Source organism: Megalops cyprinoides, chromosome 23 (assembly GCF_013368585.1).
Source record: "Megalops cyprinoides isolate fMegCyp1 chromosome 23, fMegCyp1.pri, whole genome shotgun sequence".
NCBI lineage: Eukaryota > Metazoa > Chordata > Actinopteri > Elopiformes > Megalopidae > Megalops > Megalops cyprinoides.
This window is the reverse complement of record NC_050605.1, coordinates 10,617,001-10,642,661: the sequence shown is the minus strand read 5'-3', so window position 1 is coordinate 10,642,661 and position 25,661 is coordinate 10,617,001. Positions and strand designations below refer to the sequence as shown.

Here is a 25,661-nt window from a genome sequence, read left to right as displayed (position 1 = left end):
GATTAATTAAACTTTTTGATCACAGTATGGCATATTTCTAGGCTACTACCTCAGGGTATTCATTGTGAATATGTAGGCCACATAATGAGATTTTGGTGTTTTCATATGGAGTAAATAATTAACCATTAAATTACCTCAAGCTGTATTAGACCACCAAACTAATCTCAAATTAACTGTAAATGAATTTAAAGGATGACTGAACAGCCTGTTCATAAAACCAAAACCTCAATTTTTACTGTGCAAATGCACTGTAATTGATTCTCTATGTGTTAGTCCAAATTACTGACATCTATGACTACCGTTGGACGTCAAGATTTTTTAGCAAAAGAAGTAAACCCAATAAAAACAAGCATTCTGCTAGAGACCCTAACCCTTCACCATGAACAGAGCGCTGAAGACAACGGAAGAAGAAATTGGCTTAGGAAAACCTCGCGAGCGGGGTAACCCTGTCGCGTAGCGCTCCATTTATGAATAAGACTGGAGACAGTGGGGCTCCAACAAAAGCAACAGCGGATAAATGGGGAACAGCTTTTACCGCGGTCCCTACAAGGAAAATCGTTCATAGTGCTGCAGAGAAATAAAGTTAGTTTTAGAAAAGAAAACGCACCCTTGGAAAGCGTGATCCCAGATGGTTTGTGGTATTGTGTTTCCATTGAAGTTAAGTGCTTTCACGTGACAGAAATCTAATAGCGCGCGTGCTGAAAGGACAGCTCCCTCGCGCTGATCAGGCTGGATGGTGGGGCACACACCAATACACCGAATTCCTCTAAAATAATGCGGAAGCCAAGCTGTTTGGTCTTACTAAAATATAAATGGCGGTAAGATAAGACAAAGTGAGTATTTTTAGGAGAACCGTTTCTGTTGTTGCCTGACCTGTTGAGAATAAGAGCGCGTGCAAAGTATAAATACACGCGAGCATTTTGTACTCTGGAATTATCAACAGTTGTATTATGGATGCAGCAGGCACTGAATAAAGTACTATTAATAGTTGATTAAAAAGCTCATCTGCGACCTTGAGTGATACAGCATGGACTGAAAAGACGTTCCCCCCGTTTCACTGAGCTTTTGAAGCAACAACGCATGCCGATGAGTGAGGGAGAGAATAAAGGGTGTGCCCTTGACGCTATTTCGGGGAAAAAGAAGCACATTTGAGGAACGGAATGAATGAGATTAGTCTGATATTCAGAGGCTTGTGCTGGCGAAATCCCAAGGGTATAAAGCCGAAGGTGACAGATCAACAGTGAAAGGAGCTGTCATTCCGTTTGACTTCTCCTGTCCGGATGGTCAGCGCTGAGGTAAAGGAAGGTGCTCAAAGAAAACATGCGCTGCACGCTCGCAAGGAGCCGGAGGTTTAGACGACTCGCTTAGACGGGATTGCGTGTTCCTTGTCTTTAATCACCGACAAAGATGCTTTAGCTTAACACGTTCGCAAAGCGCCAAGAGAGAGAGATTTCCCTATTGAAAGTATCTCTCCTCGAACGATTTTGGGAGGTATTGTGGATTTGTGATCTCGCTCGGTGTGGTCACTGTACTTGACGTTACTTTTTTAAATGCACGATTACTTACTCTCTTTTAGCGAGTCATGTCTTACCCAGAGCGATGGGCAAGATCGATGACAATGAGAGGATAATCCTCAACGTTGGGGGGACCAGGCACGAAACGTACAGGAACACGTTGAAGACCTTGCCCGGCACGCGTCTGGCTCTCCTAGCCTCCGAGGCGGACCCGGGGTCCGTGCTGGACCAGCTGCAACAAGTCCCCGGCTTCATCGAGTTCAACCCCAAGAACAACGAATACTTCTTCGACCGACACCCGGGCGTTTTCGCCTACGTGCTCAACTACTACCGGACCGGCAAACTTCACTGCCCGGCAGATGTCTGCGGTCCGCTCTTCGAGGAAGAGTTGTCCTTCTGGGGCATCGACGAGACCGACGTGGAGCCGTGCTGCTGGATGACCTACCGGCAGCACCGGGACGCAGAAGAGGCGCTCGACGTGTTTGACATAAACGTGGACAATGGAGACGGAGAGGACGAAGAGGTTAATAAAAGGTTGGGCATTGAGGACGTGGTGTCCGCCGACGGCAGTGTCAGCCTGTGGAAAAAGTGGCAACCGGTGATTTGGAATCTATTTGAGGATCCCTATTCTTCCAGAGCCGCAAGGGTAAGCCGCGCTGGTGTGATTAAAAAGCACCTGGTGAAATGTAAAATAAAATGGAGCGCTTAAGCAACGGGAAGTTCCTCTATCCTCATACAACATATATTGTGCACATCGTTGTTATCCAACCTCTGTAAGAAACTACTCCACCCCTACAGATATAGAAAGATTTACAAAGAAGTTTAAGTTGTTAAGATTTTGGGAGCTAAAATTAATGCATCTTCCAGGGAATTAAGAATGACAGTTGTCCTTTGTTAAGGTGAAATAATAAACAATTTTGTGAAATAGAGACATAAAAATGTGCCACTAAAATTAATGAACCGGTCTCCTCTCCGAAATGTAGTCTGAGGCAATATGTCTATAAATAGAAGTTTAGATTTTGAATCGGAGGTTGTTATGGAAACCTGTTTTGGAGGTGGCAGTAACGGAGGGGGTGGGGTTTCTTTGAATGGACTGTAGGTGGTATTTCGAAATAAAACCTAGGATGAAAAAAATATACACATTAATTCCAAATCTGGCGAATGCAATTAAGAGTATTGTATTGTTTTGTTTTATTAATTAAGCAAGTAAAGTAGTTGCATAATTGCATTTATTTCCAATTATACATAGATATGTCTTTAAGAACGGATGATCAGAGCAAATAAATAGAAAGATTAGAAAATAAAACTGTAGGTTGGTTCTGTTTGTCACAACATCAGACAAGTTACCTTTGGAGCACTGACATATGGCTGGACTTGATCAAGGTCACTCCGCAGATGTCCACTGACTGTGCTAAATGGCAGTACATATTTTTTGTATTGCTTTGACATGGATGGTACATGGAAAAATACAACCTCTCAACTACCACCTAGACCTCGAAAGAGCCAAGAGCACCAGCTGCAAATACATCTTTTCTTCCACTCATTTTTTTTTTTCTCCAACGCCCCGGTTCCCAGTGTTCATCTTTCTGCAGGCTGGCTGGAGCTCAGCTGTCTTGGTAATGGGAAATATATAGCCCTTACATTGGCAATCAGGAGAACAGAGTGGCATGAGGCTACGGCAGTTTACTGTTTAGCCTTTTAGTGCAGTTGTCCATATGGACCTTAATACTGAAAAATCTGCTAACTGTAGCTCCCCCATTTACACACAGCCTATAGAAGCCTCTTTTCCCAGGGTAGGCACTGCGACAATTTCCTGGGGGGATCTGTGCGGTGTCTGCTTCTCGTCCTGGAGATTCATGACCATGAGGGTTTTAGATACAGAATTTTAAGTATTTTATGTGGTTGTGCCTTTGTGAAGCTGTGTTATTTATTGATGCCTAGAACAACAGGTCAATGAAGAAGGGAACCCTGTGGCTCTCAAGTAGACAGTGCTGGTGTACCCTTAATATCTCCCTAAACATCACGGGATAAAGTTACCTTTCTCATGCTGATATTTCACGATATCAAGGTTTGGCTCAGCCAAGGAAGACGAAAGATTCCACTCTATTTAGGGAAAAATGTAAAAAAAAAAAAAAAAACATAATTTTGTACCAGGCAGTTGACCCAGTCAATAATTAATTGTTCAAGCCATCTAACGCAGTGCCTTGTCTGTAATCTACACGTTTAAAGAGGTGGGGCTGGGGGTGTGACCTGCCTCACTGAGAAAGAGCTCTGCACTCAGAAATATTCATTTTTTAGTATTTGCTTCTTTCCTTGATGTCGTCCGTCATTACAAATCACAAATTATGAATGATGAACTAAACTCCTACACAAAACAAGACCTATCTGGGTTTTGTGGAAATGCGGGTCAGCTGTGCTCATTCAAACATGTTCTGCTATCCATCTGAATCTTCTCTGTGGACTCTCAGTTTTAAGCTGGATATTATAAAAAAAACAGGAAATGATAGCTGCATTTCCTGAATGAGCCACTACCCATTCAAAAAAAAACTGAATCATGACATTGTTGATGGTGACCACGCTGTGTACCTACTTTGCTTGCGTGTTTAATAGCTGTAATCAAATTGGCACAGCGCTGTATTGTGGACTTAGGGGACCTGGGGCAGGAGTAGAACAAATTGGCCTTGTTTAAACAAAAACAGCCTGTGTAAGGGGAGTGAATACGAGGAGTGATTGAGAACACCCACTGTTCTAAAACTAAAAGTAACCTAATAGCCACGAGTCACTCACATCCCCCTCCCTAGATAAACAGAATGCTACAAATATTTAGAGAGATATCTGATTTCCAATACCCTCTGTTTAAATTGCTTAGATTGTAAAACCACATCTTTTAAAACTATAGGGCCGGGCTGCCTCAGCCACCCATTCAGTAACCTCTGGCGCCATGCTGTTCAGCTTCTCAATAACCAACAGATCTGATATAATCTGTCACCCATTACATTGTTATGCCTTCAGCTGTCATGGATAATGACCTGCTCTCTCTTGGTGTGTTTTCTCTCTCAGCCTCTCTCTTAGTCACCCACTGTTATTTCATGATTTGTCACCAGGTTGGTTGCATTGCAGAAAGACACAATGAAATTGCCACCCTGACAACACTTTTGGGTCTTTTACATCTGCCACAATATGATCTTGATTGTTGCCTGTGAATCAGTTACATGCAAAGTCAAGTTCTTTGCTAAGAAAGATATTTGATACTTAAGAAGGATAATGCTAGCACAACTTTGTATTGCGAAGGTGTTGCAAAGGAAATCATTTCGTTTGACCTAAAAATGATCAATTGGTTCAGTTTTCTGGCGTGACCCACATAGCTTGTCTCCAGAATGAAACAGATATTATTTATTATTAGTATGTGGTTTGGGAACCAAACATCAGGATGGAGACTGGTTCACTAAAATAGTTAAATCTGGAAAGATTTTTAATTAAAGCATAAAATTATAATGTCTTACATGCTTAAACCCAACACACAGGCTTCAGAGGATCAATTGTCTTGCCATAACTGAAAGCTCAGAAATCAGACTGCAATGGGAGAGAAATTCTGATTCATTGCAGGCAGCTAGTATTCACCCCTTGCTTAATTATGCATCAGGGGAGTTTTACATTGATGTCTGCGCTGCCTTTCCTCCTGCCAGAATCTGTCCTTGTGCACTGTTGCAAATGTAAACTGTCGTTTTTTCTTTTGTCCCTGCTGCAGTTCACTATGCTGTGACGGTAAACCCTTCTTTCTTTGGCGCCTGATACTTCCTTTTTCAATTCTGCGGATTTGTTTTCAGTCATACACTGGAGAGATCTAGCCTGCTTTGCCACTTAAGAGGTTAAACCGGTTGCTGTTGGGTGTCTCCGCACGTTCAAAGATGCTACCTCGGCAGGCTGTGCTTGTTGTCATGGCAGCATCTCGTTCGTGCCTTCCTGTTTTCATTGGAACTGCCCGGTCCATGAAACCATGCGATCTCAGGAACTTATTCAGCCATGAACTTCCCTTTATAACTCATTGTGTGCTGCATTGATGGGTGTTTTTTATCGTTAGACTGCGAAGCTGGACCCAAATGGGTCTTGAATGTTGCCAAACTATTGTTATGACTTTTTTAACCATTACACAACCGTTTGGGATTTAGCATAAATATATGAGTTAAAATGGCCTCCCTGCAACTGCCATCAAGCCTCTCCAACTATTTCAAACTGCTGCAGCTCCAGTAATCTACAACCTGTCAGAATACTATCATGTCACACCCCCTCCTCATCTCTCTACATTGGCTACCTGTTATGGCTTGGATAAATTTCGATTACATCCTGTCTTTACTCTGGTCCCTAAATGGTGGAATGAGCTCCCTGCAAGAGTTAGGACAGTGACGATCATTGTCCATCTTGAGGCACAGCCTTCAGACTACATCTCAGTTCCTCAATCTCTGACCCCTTCCCTTCCTAACACTGTAGTAAAAGCTTAGTAATGATGATCACATGATCGTGGTTGAAGAATTTAAGGGAAAAGCCTTCTGGCGATATGAACGTTTGCAACAGAAAATACTTAGTGGTAAACACTTTATGGTGATACAAGTGGCTTGGTGGCTTGAAATCAGGGGTAGTAGTGTATAGATATTGGCCTTACGAAAGCACTTATTAATTTGTCGCAAAGCTTCCTACAATGGCATTATATTACAAGGATGGTTCTACTGATTCATTATTGTTATGGCTGCTTGCCTAATGCTTAATGCTGTTGAATGCACGTTTTATAAGTTGTCTGCCAAATGAAAAAAAAAAACTAAAATAGATGGAGTGCCCTCATGTACAACTATTCAAGCCTACATTGTTGGTGTCCGTTGAGCATCCACTGTTTACACTGCTCTGTTGCACATACTGTGCTTGCATTAAAATAAGGAAAAAAGTGCAATGGCTGAATTATAACAGTGCTTAATTAACAATTATTAAGAAAATGGACAGCAGCTGCCGGCTTGATAAGACGCTCTGAAGAGGCCAGTCAGAATGGCTCTGGGCAGTGACAGCCTACTACTGGATGTCTGCAACCATTGCCAGCCATTTCAATATACTGCCAATCAATCATTCTTGCTTCAATCTTCAGGGCATATTCAGTGAGCATCCCTTTTTGAAAGTACTGCTTTGACCCTGTAAGGGTATTCTTTAGTCTCGAAGGTAATAGTTTTGAGTAGTGAGTTTCAGAGCATTTGTGTCTAATTGTACAATAGGCCTGTAGTTTCCATGCTTTTTCACACCCACAAACCAAACTTTTTTCATTAGGTATCCATTAAACCATACATTAACTGTAGTTCAGAGAAGGAAGGTGCTTTTTCCCTGCTTGAGCATACAGGCTTCATACATATGCAATCATGGGATAATAACTCCATGTATAAACAAATTAATGGCATAAGTTCTTCTTGTGCCTTACAAAAACATGAGTAAATAACTATCCCGGGATCAAAAACACTTTGGAAAAATATAGCTGGGAATATGCCTGTGGAATATTGCTCAGAAATATTTATCCTTTTTTGTCAGTGCATTGAAGTAAGTTTAAAATGATCTCAAAGGGACTTCTTCTAAAGCCAAATAACTCCAACCGAAGGCCCGTGCATTTTGATGCAAAAATCAAGTCCATCAAAGACAAACTAAAGTCACAAAGCTCACCACGAATGTAAACCAATTACAGGCTTGTTCTGTGTTTATCCATTAAAAAATGTGATGGTGAAAATGAGACATCAACAAATCTAGTTAAGAATGTGCAGTAAATCTCAAAGGCAAGCTTAAACATTTTTGCTGAGAGACAGTAGGGTGTCCATATTCTTTGTTTTTAGACCAATGTTGTAACAATAGTTAAAGCATTCATTGCACCATAGACACACCATAAGTCTGCTTTCACTAGCTCTGTTTGTTGTCAGGTCAATGGCATAGAAATCTCTTATGAAAAACTCTTGTCTAAATAAAGTATTCTGAAGGGTATTGTTTGCACCTAGTGGCATTTACATAATCGCTCTTAGTAAAAACATTGCAAATGGAAATTTATTTGCAATAATTTCCTTGTATGGGCAATTCCAGTAGCAAACGACCCCCTAACTACTGGAATTGCCCAGACAAGGAAATTATTGCAAAACAAGATGAGGTCTTCCTCTTGAAATGTTCCAAAATAAAACACCTGCTCTGTGTCTTAACCTTTTGCTCATTGTTTACATAGTGAGGTATATGTCTTTTTTAATATTTTGTGCTTAGCTCAGTATTGCTGTTCCTTGTCTGGATCATTTTTTCCTTGTTTGTTTATAATAGCCAAGTTTTTTCTGAGGGAGTAACTGAGCTGTGGGTGTTCCAGTAACACCACAGAGGAACAAGACTGTATAAGGCACAAACAGCATATTCATTTCATATTGCATCACTCCTGTTTTTTTGCTTTATCAAACCCCTCTTTGATGTTTGCAAGGACTTGCCAATTAATCATGACTATGTCCTCTAAAGCTTTGTAAAGACAAAAATCAAAACAGTGCCAAACTTTTGTTGTCTGACACTGCAAAAATTGTGGGCAGGCGGTTTTGACGGCTAACAGCAATACTGTGTCAAGGCACAGATTGTTCATGAAAAAGGCGACTACATGCAAGAGCTGGGCAGACCCCTTTGACTTTGGTGTGAATTCAGCAAATGGTGTGCTATAAATATCACTTCAACTTGTCTGCAAATATGGCATGCAGAAGCTGTCGTTTTGCAAATAAATATAAAAGCCATTACCATGAAGGATGGAGTTCTGATAGATTGAACCGCTTTGCCCCACTGCTCCAGACACAAGTGTCCTTGAGAAATTCAGACTCATGGAAATAAATTGTCTCAGGGGTTCTGTTGCGCATGCAATGGTCACTTTACATCTAAATTGAGGGGATGCCCTCAGTTCGCAAAACGAACATAATCTGTTTTAGAGCATAAAATGTGCTTTTAATAATCTGGAGGATCCATTAGGCATGTAATGAAAATTCCTGGCCAAAATACAAAAATAAAATTTGATGCATGTTACCCACAGTGTCAAACACTGAATGGCTTCCTATTCTGATTGAATATGCTTCAAGTGTTTGATTCAGATTGGTTCAAAATTATACACAAATACAAAGTCCGCAACATTAATCATCACCTCCTGTAAGATTAATCGGATTATGCAGCTACTGAGGGCAACAGCTTGACTTGGTTAACTAATGCTAAGCAGAGATCAGCTTCCCTTCCTTTTCTCACTCTCTCTCTCTCTCTAGCCTTCTTGTGGAGATTACATCTGTCATCTGGTAGCTTGTAATGCAGTCGGGCTCAAATGCTGTTGTCAAACGTCTCACAACACTCCATTCAAGACATCTGTAGAGAACCTACAGACTCTACATGGAGGAGGCTAACCAACTGAAACAGACCATAGCAGAAGGTGTGTGGCTTTGCTCTCAGATCGGGTTGTACAAAATGGGTGGATGCAATCAGCCTTAGCTTGACATGTTATCCTGTGCATTTCTGTAAGCAGCAGTACACATGTGATGGGTGTGAGCTTGGAATGTGCTCATCTCACAGAGCTATGCCACAGGACTACCAAGCAGGAGCGGACATGCGCAAGGTGCATTAGCATTAACGGTAATACCATTTGTCTCGAAGGAATGCTACATTATTGATGTCATCCCTTTCACTCTCAAAGATGAAGCACTTCCCAAGGACAAGGGGCTTATTAAATATGCTATTTTTCAAGATGATTCTTTAACTGGTGCACTACAATAAAACTTGAATAATAAAAGATATTGTAAATTAATGTCCCTTTTTAAATTTTTTATCAAATAGAGATGAATATTGTAGTGGGTATAATTTAGTTCCACTATTTCTATGTATCTCAAGCACTATCTTTTCCATTTATCCTGACAGATTTTTTTGTGCTTTGTCAGTGTTCTGTGTCATTTGAAGATACATTTACTCCAGCACTCTAAGAGTCTTAAGACCCTGAACACCATAACTAACTCATCAATCTGTCAATCATAATCCATGCTGTTATCATGGTATTCAAACAGTGATTGCACTTGTATCAAAACACGTATCCACAAGATCCAGTATTTCAAGAATGTTTGGAGCGTTGCATGTTTGAACATGACCATTAATGTCCTGACTGCGTAGGTTTCCATATCAATTTAGTAGATATAAATGCAAATATAATGCACTGACTATTCTTTGCTATACAGAGGAAGATTAAACAACATCATGAGCTCCTTTCCTCTTTCCTTTATAGTAATTGACCATTGAGTGTCTTTTGAGTGTTTTTTTTAGCACAATCATCAGTATGAGTAAATTTACTGAAAGTCATAGAAACCGATTGACATACCTCACATAATTTAACTCTTAATGAAATGATGGCTGGGATGGGGCTGCATATCTGATGGCTGCCTTCAATTTAACAATGAACAGAAAGTTAATTTTCACATATGAAATGTTGGAGTTGCAGTTCTAGAGACTGGTGTTGTTTAAAATGCTAATGTTGTGATAGGATTTCCTCTGTGAGGATATCCCCTTTCAACTCTCAATTTACTGATCATTTTCAATGGGTCAAAGAAGGAACTAAAAGAATGCTTAGTATCGAATGTGGCAATTCTAAGCCTGGATGGTAATTGGCACACAGTACATGTAATTGTGTGGCCCATCTGACAAGCTATACATGGAAGGAAAATGTGTATTGACAAAAGGAGGAATAGGTGGGTCAGAGGTGGACAAAAACAATTGTTTTGTGGGCATAAGAACACATGTAAAAAGAATCATTTTTTGTTCTGAATTTTTACACATGTATAGATTGTGCTCTTCCACAACATGAATATGAATGGAATTCTCCATGACAAGATCTACTATGGCACAGCTATTTATGTCTGGCCATCCCCATGGCACACCTGTCAAGGTGTTTAAGGAGCTTCCTTTATCTCACAGTTTTCCGACCTGGATAGGTATGTTGTAAACCTTATGGATGTCAGATAGTGTTAAATGTCTGTATTGGTCACATCCGTCTGAGTCCAGAGCTCACATAGCTTGTCTGTTCACTGCAATTTTACTGTAATAATTGCTGTAGGCTATGGTATCCTGTATTCCACACAGAATTAAGGAACACTGCATGTAATACAGGCACACTGCATTGATTGACAGATGTGCCATAGTGTTACTCTTATAAATATGGCACCCAGTGCACCCAGTGATGGCAATAAAGTTGAAGTTAACGTGATTGGAGTTTGGAATTCCTTTTTTCTTTACTATCCTGGCTGATTGGCTGATACCATATAGTCTATTGTCTATAAGCAGCTTGATCTTGCATGATATCTTAAACCCACTGCAATACATTTTGTTTTAAATTTCTACTGACTATAGGGTAAAACAATTGAAAAGGCTGTTGTATCTAAACAACAGCAACTTCCCCTAGAGTTTTGGATAATTGGTCTTAATGCACTGACAAGGACAGTATCCAACTGGTGTAATATAATCTACAGAGCCCTCTGCTGATGTTCTGGTTCCCCAACCACTTGATTGTCCAGTACGTATCTGGAGTCAAGATAGTCTTCTGTATTACCATTATAATGTAATGAACCTGAACAGAAAAGTTCAATGGGTAATGCCTGAACAAGCCTGTGTAATCACCAGGTAATCTTGCTGAGATGGCAGACTGAGTGAATCACATATCATATCATATCATATCATATCATATCATATCATATCATATCATATCATATCATATCACCTTTTGACAGATCGACTCTGAGTGTTTACCCTATGTAACACACCTGAGAAAACCTGCTGTGTGTTGCTTCAGGTCTGCCATACTGAGAAACCCTGGGATGACTTTGTGAGAAGTAAATTGACATTTTTTTCCCTACAGCAAGTTCTTTCAGAATGTAAGGAGATTCAAGAAATTAGAGTACCTGCTATAACATGGTGCAGAAGCATTTGCAGGTTGCAGGTTGTGCTGTAGCATTGTGTGGGCTGTGGCTGTTCCATTCACTCTCCATGTGTACAGGTGTGCAGATTTGAGTGAGAAATTTGCTTTCCTGAATGGTCTCCCATTGAACATCCCATTGCCTGCTTACAATGGGAGGGGCGTCAGTCCTGGTTGGCAAGGTCTGACAAACTCCCTTCAGAAACGAGGGTGGGACTTTGGCCCGCTTGACTGCTTCTTGTTAATGGAACTTTCTTCCCTCCAAACAGACCGCTCTCACAGTCTGACAGTGACTGACTGCCCGTAGCGCCTGGTCCTCCCAGATGAAGTCAAGCACACAGGCCTGGGAAAGTGCAGGGATGAAGCACAGGCTCTGCGTTCCACACACACATCTGACAGAGGAAATTAGTATCGCCTGGCCCTTCATGGATCACAGGATGGGCTAAGGGGCTGGTCTCGGCTTCATTATACTGAATCCCTGGCCTGGATCTCCAGTTCTTTCTGGCCTAGCACACTAGTTAAACCAGCTGAAGTACCGCAAGTGAGGTGTGCTCCCCAGTGGACAAATCTTTAAGCCCCCAGTACTAGAGGTTTTCCTGTTTCTCTTTCATAAGCCTTTTCCTGACAGCCACCTGGCAGAGCAAAGCCTGAGTGGATTTGATTTTTCCCTTTCAACTGGAGGATATCAGCGGACTTGATTCAGAGGAGGAAGTCAGAAACCATTTCTCTCTATCTTCCACTGCTTGCATTCAGCTAAAGACAACACGCTCCCAAAATCGCACTTGACTTCCCTTCCTTTTGCGGAGGACTCTTCATTCATGTTCTTGCACACGTGTACACCATGTACTATGTATTTTCTATGAAACGGGTCACCTGTAACAGGAGCTGCAGGGGTTTGTGGCTGGCAGTCATATCTGCTGTTTCCGCCTCATTTGAAGCTCATTTTCTTGGAAGTCTGTTTCTGGGCACAAATGGAACAGGAGTTCGAGAGGATCCCTCTGGCTTGAGATGTGTGAGTGTGTGTTCAACACCAGAGTGCTTTTTAGCTTCTGGTAGGAGCCTGATGGCAGAGTGCTAGACAGGGTTGGATTAGAGTGCCTGATGCTCAGGAATGAAATGTATTGCTGTTGCCTGGTGTCACCTGGGGAAGTGCATTAGACTGAGATAGTGTCCAGTGTACTCATGATCAGATTCTACAAATAAGTGGGTTCAAACCACACACACAGTGTTACTAGCACATCACTAGGGACTGATGTAAAACAGTTCTTCAAAAAAGAAAAGCACTTTTTTAAATTTTCGTGTTCTAATGTGTAGTTTTATACTGTATCCATCTCAATGTAGATCGGTGTTGCACACAAAACATTTTCTATTCCAGGTTAGTTTCTGGGATAGTTTCTCACTTTTTAATATTTGTGATAATGTTTTAATGTTAATGTCTGGCTGGAAACATACCGAGTTTTCCTGAACTGCTTTTCTCAATGTGAAAGGGAAAGCATATTTGATTTGGACCAAGGATGGTAATTACCCATAATTCATGTTGAAAGAATTTACATATTTGAATACATTTACATCAACAGAATAGATTTAACTCACACTATTTCTGTGGCTATTTGTGGGCACATACTAGAGTTTACACATATTAAAATCCTTTACTGAAACATGTGTAATGACAACTAAGGATCAAAATCTGCTCTTTGAATTGGAAACTCGGAAAATGTGTTTTGGAGAACAGATAAGTCCAGTGAACAGTGAAATATTTATCTATTTAAATATTAAGGGGTTTAAATATTTCAGTCACTTGAATTTAATTTCACCCAAACAAAATCTTTTATGGACAGGAATTAGCTGTTTCTCTGAAGCTTGTTGCTGTGTCTCTGGTACTGTTGGTTGATGAGACCTGTGCAACATGAAAGTTCAGGTGAAGACAGCATTCTTAATGTATCTGCGCTGAGAAAAAAAGCTGTTTTTAGGAACTGTCAGAGAGGTCCCCTCAGGGAATAGCCAGGGGTCAAGCTTAATCTTTCCTCTTTTATTGCGTTCCGTAAACTGGTCTCCTGTTCTCGAGACAAATGGAATTGCTTTCGTTGTGGCTAATTAAGCAGGACAAATGAAAGATTTCAAATCACGGCTTACTAGAGTGATAACACAGCGAAGTTCAAATGACTATAAATGCCCTTAGATTGCCAGCCACATTCTTTCTAAGAGAAGATGTGCCATCCCTCTCGTTTTTTCAGACAGTTGCTTGGGAACAAGTCCCAGGACAGACTGTTTTAAGGACAAATCATTCAGCATTTAAGCCACTGCTTGAAAATGTAAGGAGAACAGGATAAGCTGATGGCTAATGGACTATACTTAATGGGAGAAAACTGGAGGGAGATAAAATGATAATGGTGCTGTCCACTTCTCCAAACTGCACTGATTTCTTTAGCATAATAGATAAACATCAAAAAGAAAGCAGATGTTGATGGGTCACAATCTGTGTGTTACTTCCATTATGGCCAAATGAAGATGCGAAGTAAAATTTTGCCTAAAACTCAAACATAATTACAAAAATATCCTGTGAAAATATTATCACCAAATAAAGAAAAGCACCACCTATGTTACAAAGTTTGAATTTAATCACACTGCAGTGTTTAATTTTTTTGCAGAAGCTTTTTTTCCCTTTCAACCTGCTGAGTGGTCTGACAGGGATGTCCCCTAGTGACATCACAGTTACAACGTACACTCTGCCTTCATGGTGACTGTTCTCAGAGGTTAAATAAGCTGCTCCACTTGACTCCACTGGCATGGAGTTTGGCAGCCATTTGGGCCCAGTGTGATCTGACCTTTCAGCTTGGACCTCTGAAACAGGACAGGAGATTTTATGAGGTCTGCGCATGACTAACACAGACATGATATACAAGCATGGGAGAAAATTGCTGTTTTCATGCTGGACATTATTATTCATGAAGCAATTTTTTGAATCACAGCTTTTGTACAATACAATGCTGATGATTATCAGCATGCCCACTTACTGCCTAACATGCATTTTGTAGTGATCACGGCTACCTGGGCATGGGGGGGGAGGACACCATTTATTGTACAATTCAGTATTTTTGAATATAAATTATTGAAATACAAGCTTTGGAATTTCACCTAATGTGAAAATGTATTCAAAGGACTTATTGAAGACTTATTTGTATCTGAAAGTAGAGTATGTATAATTGGAAATCACAATTCATAAATTCATATAACATTATCAAACAAAACATTTACAAAATATAGTGTAAGCAGAAATATTGTAAATAGGTATTGGTATAGAAAAAATGACACAAACACCAGTTGGTATTTAGAATAATTAAGAGAGACTAGGAGTTGAAGACATTAAGAGTGTTATATACTCAGTCTTTGTCAGTATATCTCCTCATCAATATCTCTAGGCTAAGACCTTTGGTCTCTCCTTTGTTCTCTCTCCTTGGGCCCAGATCAGCACACAACAGGACATTGCATGTGGCTTGGCCTTCTTTGCATGCTGAGTAAGGCTGGATTTCTGATTTGGCTATTCTGTGTAGACTGGGGCAGGACATTGCTGAATCCCTTTCTCTCTTTCCCTGTGAATAGAAGGCCTAGTTCTTTCTCCTGTTATGCTTGCGGTTCGCCTTGTTTGAATTCATAGGCAATGCTCTTGGACAAGCTTAGTTCAGAGTTCTTTCACTCACTTTCACATAAGCTAAAATTCCTTAGTTTCTCCCTGAAACTAGACTGCTGAACAGAGGTTGGCACAGTATCCCTTGGAGTCTTGCATCACCAGCTACATAGACTTGGATTCTAGCTACTTTGTTCACCAGATGTCAGTTTCTTGTTGAGGAGACAAAAGAAACACTCACCATGTGGTGAGGGCTGGGTCTGTTAGGCCTAGTATAAGAAGAAAAAGAGCGATAATCTCTTATATAGGTTGTGAGATAAGGTAAAGATAAATCACATGCCAACTAATCACCATTCATCATAACTCAGAAAGTATGAGGTGGAAAGGGGGTCCTAGTTTCATGACCCTTTGAACACACAAAATGGTGGGTAATTTCCCTTAAAACTGAAAATGAAGGGAGATTTCCTCTTTCTCTCTGATTAGGTGCAAAGAGGGAAACATTTATTCTCAGGAAGAGCATTCTGAATGTCAGCCTCGCTACAGTATCATATATCTTGTTATATACAGACGTTAAATATGCATCTGATGTATTTCTGTGGGGTTAAAGGATTGGTTTGGTCCTATTTTAAAGCTTGATTTGTATTTCACTGAAGCGCAAGATATTGCCACTTTTGGCTATACTTGACATTAGCAAAACTCATCGTCTCATGTTCAAAGCCTTGGCGTGTGAGACATTTTACGGAACACGAAAGGATTTATCTTAGCGGAAGCATGCCAAGTGCTAATTCTCCCAGGCTTATTCCATTTCTTAAGTCACAGGAATTTTCAAAGTAATTTGTGAAGGGGGATTTTTAAGTGTGTAAGAGGCTAATCTAAAGTGTATGCTGATCTCCAATTATGTTCACAGGTGCAAAATGATATTTTTAGCATTCTTGCAACCAACAGACTATTCTGGTTTCCAAGGCTAAGACTAATACTATAGTGTAAATGTAGGTATATTACAGGTTTTGTTTTAATCACTGCTATTTCAGCTATGTCCAAAACCCATACAAAACTTTGAAAATGTCAAGCTGTGTTGTGTGGTGGCTAGATAATGAGCTGGTCAACCAAATAGGAGACTGAGTTTTGGGTTTGAAAGGGTTGTCAGTTTTCAGTGTCATTTAAATCTGTATCATACACAGATGTGTTTAAAGAGTCTTTACTAGATAAATGGGAGTAATTATGAACAATTCTGTAGAATGTGATTATACAACTGCTTGTGACTGTGTCAGGAATCTAGTTTCAAATACTACCAAATATTCAGAAAAAGGATGTTGATTAATTTGCATTACTTAAATTTAATAGCGAACCCAATTTAAGAATTTCACCTCCATGCAGTACTTAACACCTTTCCCTTCATACTAGTAGCATGCATAACTTCAGCCCTGTACAGAATTTGTAATCAAAACCATTTTCTTTTTCTATTACAGCATGATTGAATGACAGTCACAATCACCAAACCTGCTTATTATTGTTCCTCATTTCTAAATTCCTTTCAGATATATTATATTCTGTCTCTCTATTTTTCCATTTCCATTTCTTCTTTGTGTTTGTTCAAACATCCTCCACAGACATCAAGTAATTAATATATTCGCTCTGTACCCTTGGGTGGCTGTGTACAAAAAGATTATGCAAATGTCTGTGTAATGTCTGCAATCTGTTGCATTCCCAGTGGCCCTCAGCTTTCAGGCTAAAGTAATCAATCAGACAGCCTCTCGGAGAGAGAGACGGATCATTTTCGTGATGATCTTCGGGAACCAAGCAAACTCTCAACAGGATTAAATTGTACAGCGTGTCCCGAAATATCTCTGTCCTCTCCAATGAGTAACATTATGAGCCTTGAAAGTCCACTTTTGCTGGAGGAAAACAGCTAAGTCATGGTCTCCCTGACCTGTGTCTCAGTCAGTGAAGATATTGTGTTAGTGCAGATGCTGAATCAATCAAAAACAAATCAAGGTGTATAGCTTTCCTTTTGGGAACTTGGGTTTGAGCTTGTTCAAGACCAGAGTGATACTTGTTACACAGAAAACAACTTACCTGCATTTGACATTTCACAGAAACAGCCTTTAAATGCTGCTCATGCTGGTTATATGTGAAAATAAACCCCACATAACTCAGTGACTGTCATTGTCAATTAATTGTCATGTCCATGTAATAAATATTATTCTATCACATAATGATTACAACACAATGCATCTTGACCTGAGAAACCTATTAACAATACATTATTTACAACAATAAATGTGGACTTTGTCAGCCATTTGGGACCAGTGTGAACTGACGTTTCAGTTTGGACCTCTGAGAGAGGACGTGGGAGCTTTGTAAGGCCATTTTATTGCAAACAATACCAAACAATAAAACAAAGACAGGATATACAAGTAGAGGAAGAAATCACTCAGTTATTGTGCTGAATGGAGTGATGTCAGAAGCACAATACTGCACTGTACTTAACAAACCATAATCATTATCAGTCCAAAATATATATATTCTACCACTTTTACTATCATTTCAATGGACTTTGACATCTTAGGTATTATATTTGAGGGGGGGGGGGGGCAGATAGTATTGTGAAGCAAAGTTTTATTCAATTTTTCCATTGCAAATGTGTGAAATGTGGAATGACATTCTTAAGAGCTCCTGTATTTTGTTTTAATATTCTTATTTTATCTTGATTCATGCCACTGTAGTAGTTTGAATATAACATCCTTCACAACAGAGCAAGGCTTCACATCAGTGGCCTTCATCATGCCAACAGCTGCCTAAATCATTTTGGCCTGATGATCGTCCAAAGTCCACTGCTGTTTTCAGACAGCAAAGTTGGGATTGTTTTCCTCCTGTGTCTGAGAGCACTGTGGTGTTTCTGTGGCAAGGCCAACAAAATCACTGGCACAGCTGTCAGTCATTTTAATGGGTCTTCCACTGGCACCAGACATGCTACACTGAAGAAAACACATTAGTTGCAGCTGTTTTAACAACAGCAATGCTATGTATCACTTCTATTCTTTACCACCATGATATAATACTTTCTAAAAAAATATGTCATTTTCTTAGAATCAACCTCTGACATCTTTGCACTCTGGATGTGTTTTAATTCCATATATTTTTGAGAATTTTGAGAGTGTGTTGTTTTCATTGCAATTCCACTTGGGCTTATAGTCCATTACCTGCCATGCTTCCACCTGTAATTTCATGAGGGATGGTGTGGAAATTTCCCTCCAAAATTGTGGTTTACAACTCTAATTAAACAAATTGTGCTTCACTATCAGGGCTGACGCAATACAGTTCTTGGAAGAGCTGGGCCCCTCTCTGCAGGTGACAGTGTTTCCCACTCCTTCAGTGGGTGGCCAGGAAAGGCAAATGAGTCACTTCTTTAAACGGTCACAGAGTACCTCATCACCATGATTATCACCACAGTTCACTTCATTGTGACTGAAAGCCGGGCACTGTTACAGAACTAGTGTTGTCTCTGGAATTACAGTCACAGCTGCGGCTGTGCTAAGTGTTCAGCCCTGCTTTGTTCACAACTGTGCTACAACCATACAATAGAGGTGTAGAGACATCAATTACAGATCACTGTTGCAACCCTGGCCGCACTGAACACGTACATGCTGTATAGTAACAGTGATGTTTTGACAGGTCATTTAAGCAAATTCCATATAGTCCATTCCTTTATAATGCTGGTTCTCTTGTTTAAGTGATTTTTCGTAAAAGATCATAATAGAAGTTATGGCACATATTCCCTGGTCTCCTGATACATATCATTCAAGTGATGAAAGTGTGCAAATGCTTTACAAAAATGAACAAAGTTTACACAAATGTTACGTTACTTTGCATCAGACATTACTTGAACCCATTGGTTCAGTGCTGTGGTAGGAGGCTTCCTATTGGCATGCCATTCAATGGCAACCAAGTGGCAACTGAAACAAAAGAGGAATGCGTGATGTCCAGGCCTGCATGCTTATTTGTAAGGCACTAGGTCTGCCACACTTAAACACTACTTAAACTACTATGATTACAGTGACTCTCAAGCATGGCACTCCTGCTGCTTAGTATCCTTGGAAAAACACTCCTATGGTGCACAGTGCTGTTGGCTTGAGGCGGGTGAATTATAACAGGAATATCAAGCCTTGCTTTCTCAATGAGCACACCCATGTTTTGAGGAGGAGCCCCCTTCAGCTAGCCCTCTCCTCATCATAAATCATTGGTTCTCATTGATAATTGTGGTGATCTCAGATACTATACATTTACTTGTGCTGTGTCTCCTGTCCGGGGTAATTTACTTAGCGTACTGTAAGTGTTGCATATCATACATGTACAGTATGTTGCTGGATATTTACTGAAGCAATTCAGGACTAAGTATCTTGTATCCAGTTCCTCATCTGAGAGTCAAAGTGGAAACTTATTTGTTACAAACCCTACCTATTCTTCCATTCGTTCATACTGTAGCAAGTGCCTGCCTGGTTGAGAAATCTCAGATAGGTCATTACCATTGAGTCCTCAAGCAACTTGTACAAATGGATAGTAGCTAAAATGTAAGGCATGGAAGACACCCTGGATACGAGAGAGAGAGAGAGAGAGAGAGAGAGAGAGAGAAACAGTAAATAATTCATCAGTAATTTGTTGCCATTTTCTCTGAGGCCGTACCTTTACACACCGAAAGAGTCCAGTCATGGCGTAAATTCTGCACAGGCGTGGGCGCAACAGAAGCCCTGCACTGCCACCATCTGCACTCTGCCCAGCCGTAGCATAGCATACCGCCCGGCACACGGACCGCAGATCACATGAGCCAAAGCCGTGCCAATGCGACATCCCACCCACTGGAGCATGGAGAAAACAGGAGCTCGGGTTCAGACAGAAAATAAAGACGGGCTGCCAAATGCCAAGAGATGGTATTGCAGAACGGCAGGAAGAAAGCTTTGTTCCTGCCCAGTTTTGGCCTAATCATCTGTGTCAGGCCTGGGGCTCACTAGACTGAATATTCCAGACCCTGAATTTGGAATGGTTTCGAGATTTTTTTTTTTTTTTTTGTTAATATCACATCAGTACAAAGAGATTGGGCTTGGGGCTGATCATGGTTGAATTAAAATACAGGCAAATCTAAGAAAGCATGTCTGGTATGCTGCATCTAGGTCATGCCTGATGCACAATTAAAGATAAAACTCTCCTGAGGAAATAAGGCGGTTGATTAAAATGTTTTTTTTTCATGAACCTGTAGGCTGGTTGTCAGAGGCAGTGCTATTTATTCCCAAAATAATGTTTCCAATCATCCGTATTTCAGAACTGTCTCATACTTACAAAATATGGGGTTTTCTAGCTGTATCGAATAGCTTAATGAACCCTTTGTCTGTGAAACTTACTGGAATTGTGCACCCATTAAATATTGATCTTTCTTTGATTTCAAATGTCAGCCTTAATACTAACACAATTTTACAGTTTTTGTTTGCCCAAGTATGTAAAAAAGACCATATCTTTGATGTCAGTGAATTTAAATCCACATTTCAAAACTATGTTTGTATAAAGGCCACTAATTTACAGCTAATACCATGTAAAATCAGTTGTTACTTTGCTATTTTGTGTCTTAACCAAGACACATGCCATGGAGACAGTTGAAGTTTAAGTAACTGGAACATTGTAACTCCAGTTCCATCCCCTAAGAATGAGCCGTAAAGTGCAAAAAAAGGCGGGGCGGGGGTGGTGGCAGTGTGTGTGTAGCGGTGACAGCAAGCACTTGCAATTGAAAGGTTTCAAGGTTCAATTCCCCGCCGGGGTACTGTTGCTGTACCCTTAGGGAGAATTGCCTCAGTAAATATCCGGCAGTAAATACCCATTGTATATAAATGGGTAAATTGTAAAATTGTAACCTATGAAATTCGCTCTGGATGAGAACGTCTGCTAAATGACAATAATGTAAAATAATGTAAAACATGGCAAGTGTTGACACGAGATGTGTTAGAAAATCCTTCAAACATTGCAGAGCCTCAATCGAGTTACTGCACTTGACACACAGCATCTTTATACGTGAAGCTGTTCTGCTTCCCAGTGGCTGAGAGGGGCTTTCCCCTGTGGAACATAAGCAAAGGGGGTCGCTGTCTATTACTCATGCATAGCACAGGCCTTTGTGTTGCTAACATGAGATTACACCTCTAAACCCTGGCATCCCACCTGAGGAGCCATGTCTGCAGAATAATGATTGCACTGCACCTTCCCGCTAAGCCACAGTTGCGCTGCTGTAATGATGTAAACAGCCCACCGCTGAGAGGGTTTACAGATCAGCATCCTCATTTTCCCGAGTACTTTGCCACTGAACCGCTAGAATCGATGAATTGATTCAGGCAAAATCCCTGTTTCCATACAGATTACAGTCCACAGTCTGAGACATGAAAATCTCAGATCAAATCAAACTGTGAAACCATGGTGGTTTCAAACTGTCCTGTAAACCCTTTAAAACTGTCCTGTAAACTTTTGGGTCTTCATTTCCATGAGCTAGGCACCTGTTCCTTCCCACCATTGTGAAACAGAAATATGTGAAAATATGGTAACAGCCAAAATATGTGGCATATATTTAAAATATACAGAAACAAACAAACAAAAAAACTTGGCAAAAGTTACAAGAAATCAGTTTTACATATAGTAAACCATTCTATACTTACACTATACATATAGCAACAGTGTTTGGCAATTGCCTTTTTATGGCTCTAATTGGACAGAATATCAATGAGGGTAATTGAGAGAGAACAATGTTTAGCACCAAAGATATCTCTGCTATGTGTACATTGTGAAGGATTCAAACAGATTTCTTCATCTGCATTGTGGGTAATGGAGTCTTATTTGGCTCTTCAAGGGTGATTTTTTCACTCACACTATCACCCAAAGAAAATTATACTTTCACTGTGCCATTTAACCTACACAGTGCTTCATATGGAAGGTGGAAACATTCATGGCAGACATTGTTTGTAGGTACTTCTGGGGGACATGAGAATGTCAATGCCAGACAACCACACAAATCACAAGCTGGGATGGAAGACTACTGTGATTAATAGTACATTGCAATAATGCAGTGAAAGCCCAAGATACTCCACTTGAGTAACAGACCAGCAATAAAACATGGTTTTCCTTTCTTCACTCCCTTTTAAAGCCAGACTGGGTGGGTATTTTGGGCAAAGCAAAAGGAACATAATATCAAAGGACCCAAGCACTTTTGTCCTGCAGTGGCCATTAATTTGTGTGCTTCCCAAAGCTTATATGACGTTTGTCTCACAAGACTAGCACGAGTGATTCTGCAGCTTTGGGTATTTTTAGTTCTGACTTGCTTTTTTTCAGTTTATAAATAATAATGAATAATACCAACTGCACAAAGTCAAGGTCAGGAATCTTTTTAGGATGATGTCCTTTTGAAAAAAAAAAAAAAGAACAAAGGTCCACCGCAGGTGTCCCCTGGAAAGTGGTTTTTGGAGTGCACACTCATTCCCCTGGAGCGAGACTGCTGCTGCCCAGTGAAGCTTTGGGAGTATTGGGTTTCAGGACAGACGTATAAAACTGTCAGAGGGGAAATGGAGGGCCGGCCGCGCGGGGCATATTAGGGCTCACTAAAGACAGCCTTTATGGGCTGCTCTTTTGACCCCTTAAAATAGAGGTGGTAACAGGTTCAGAAAGCCAATGACACAATGTCCTAAAGAGCTGGCAATCGATGATAATAGATATATTAATAGCAGTGCAGCGGTGACCTCCACCGTCTATTTAAGCTATTAATGTGGTGCTTCTGCACTGAGCCGTTACTTTTGTAATATGGAACTCATTTAGAGGGCACACTATTTTGTTAGGCATTTTAATAGTTTAGTAAGCATTTTCAGAACTTATAACAGATATACAGAATGTAAATAGAGTATATAAAGTGGATACAGAGAAGCAATAGGCAGGATTTTCATAGTATTGTTACAGGAAGTGTAGTATTCCTTTTGACTCAGTTTAACAGGAGTTTGACTACTTCCCAATAAAACACCTTTACAACCATTTTCTTTTGATTCCAGTTAGATCTACCACTGGGCCAAGGATACCACGGGACAACAGTGCAATAAAAAGACACACATAACATACGTAACCTCCTGAACTTCTCTTTCCTGCAAATGAGATTTCCCATTGTTTAAAAAAATACACTTGAGAGGCTGGGATAAGTACCTATTGTCTATGTTCCATCTGGCGTGCGTATCACTATTACGAATTCATGTATGCGGGATCCAGACAGCAACAGGAGGGGATATTGAGCATGCAGATTGGATGTGATTCTGGTCTTCCTGGACATCCGCAGGGGAAGTGTGTGCACCGTCTCTCGAAGATCTCACCTCGCTGTGTCAGTAATCATCCTTGTCATGTTGTCCGTGATCTGAATTAAGTACCTTCACTGAAAGAATTATGGCATGTTGCTCAAAGTCCTTTCCCACAGCAGACAGCTAGAGTGCTTTATCATTACCTTTGACCATAACATTTAGGCAAGGGCAATAATCCTTGTTAATTGCATTCTATATACTGTAGCTTGTGATTCTGTTTACTGATGTTTGGCACTGATGAGTGACACTATAGGCACTGGCAATTTTTACCTATAGTGGGTACCAATTAAAGGTCTCATTATCTGAAACTATTGCCATGTGTAGGTTGTTTTCAAAGATTCATCTCACTAGATAGAATAGAAGCCTTAGACAATCAGATTCATAGTCTCTCTACAGCTTGTCCCAGACAAGCCATTCTCTGCATCAGCATTGCTAATTCTTTCTTGAATTAAATAACAAAAAAAAGTTTATGTTGCACATGTCAATTCATATGTATATTAAAATTACTTCAAAGTTTTCTTCTCAGAAAAAAAAAATCACAAAGTATTTCAAAATGAATGCCAGAAAAAGCACTTGGTTGGATGCATTAAACACCTTACAAGGACCTACATTAAACCAGTCTCTTTACATGGGGTATGTTTTTGTATAAAACTAGGCTTTCAATGGAGATATTCTCCCTCTCACCTCCTCCTTGCCAGCCAATCCACAGGCCAGTGGAGCTGAATCACACAGTGGAGAAGTCCAGGTCAGCAAAGAGCTCAGCTTTCCAGACTCCAGCAAATCTTCCTGTCATTATCTATACACGCAGGTCACACTCTTCCTTAAAACCAGGGCGACTCCACACCGTGTAAACTTACAGTACACAAGCTTTGCATAACCTAGACACAAAATCCTTTACCTCTAAATCTTCCTGAAAAACAGCCATCTTGGGCAATTAAGAAAAAAGTAATCTTCACAAATATAGCTCCAGTTAAAGAATATGTGTAACAAGCAAGCTATGAATATTACTTACATGGACCTCTAGACAATCATTGCTTCTAGCATCTCTATAAATTACATGGCGATTACAACAAAACACATAATCCATAATGTGTTCAATGTTGTCGTATGTAATATAAGCACATGCACAGGGGTTTAAGTCACCCCGCAGTAATGACCATTCATTACAAAGCATGACTGATGGCATTATGGAGGGGGGATGCCATCATGTTTGAGCTGTCTTACTCTCTTTACTCTTCTTTCTCTCTCTCTCTCACACACACACATTCTTTCTCTCTCTCTCTGTCTGACCTTGCAAGGCTGTGACCTTGTGACAGGAATCGCCACTTTAGGGGGTTGGCATTGATGAAGCATTTTAGAAGATTCATTTCAGAGGTTTATTCAGGGGAACCATTCAAAACTCATTGGGGATTTTGGAGAGATGGCCTCATCTGCTTCGGTTACAGAAGGAGATTCCAAGCAGCAAATACAAGGGCAAATATAAGGCTGGATCAGTGGCACGAAGCCTCTACCGCATTGCTGGTAATATGAGCTACACCATGGTTTCTGACTTGCCCTGCACTTCCACCTGCACATGCACACAGGCACGCACACAAAAATGTACGCACACAGCTGCGTTTTAGCATAAGAAAATTCATATATGGGTTTCAACGTCAATTTAACCCATATTCACTAACCATCCATTTTTAGGTTAGCACCTCTCACATTATCTGGAGGTACTGCTGACTGCAGTAAAGATTCTCTGATCATATCCATTTGTCTCCTGTAGTCATATTTTGGCACGTTTACCCAGCCATAGGAAAAGCACGTCCAAATCAATACCCCTTGACACATAATATCGACAGAGATGAAGTATTGTCAGGCAGCAGTTCAGTCTTTGTGTACTGTTTTGTGGAGTTAATGGGAAATGAGAGCATCTTACCCAATATAAGACAAATAACCTTAAGGCCGTCTTTCCAGACACCGTTTGCCTCATCATCCGTTCATCTCTGATTCTGTTTTCCTCCGACTGAGAAAGCATCCTGATGGGGTATATCCGCTGGTACAGTTTCATGACTAATAAAGGAGCTTTTCGGAAATGAAGAGCATCTCTGATAAATTCCGCTCTGGGGCTCTTTTTATATCCCACTGCTTGATTTAGATGTCCTTGCTCTCTGCCTTGGAAGTGATTAAACCAATGCTGCCAGTCATTC

General features: G+C 40.4%; 1 protein-coding gene across 3 annotated transcripts in view; it reads left to right on the top strand.

The window, feature by feature from the left end:
• The first annotated feature begins 498 nt into the window (after positions 1 to 498).
• The window catches only part of LOC118770139 (potassium voltage-gated channel subfamily C member 2-like), a 53,039-nt gene continuing 27,876 nt past the window's right edge, over positions 499 to 25,661 (top strand). For all 3 annotated transcript variants that reach the window (XM_036517607.1, XM_036517606.1, XM_036517605.1), the window contains exon 1: positions 499 to 2,160. In XM_036517607.1, coding sequence (XP_036373500.1) covers positions 1,600 to 2,160 — 561 coding nt within the window. In that variant the 5' untranslated portion in view covers positions 499 to 1,599. The remainder of the gene's footprint in view (positions 2,161 to 25,661) is intronic.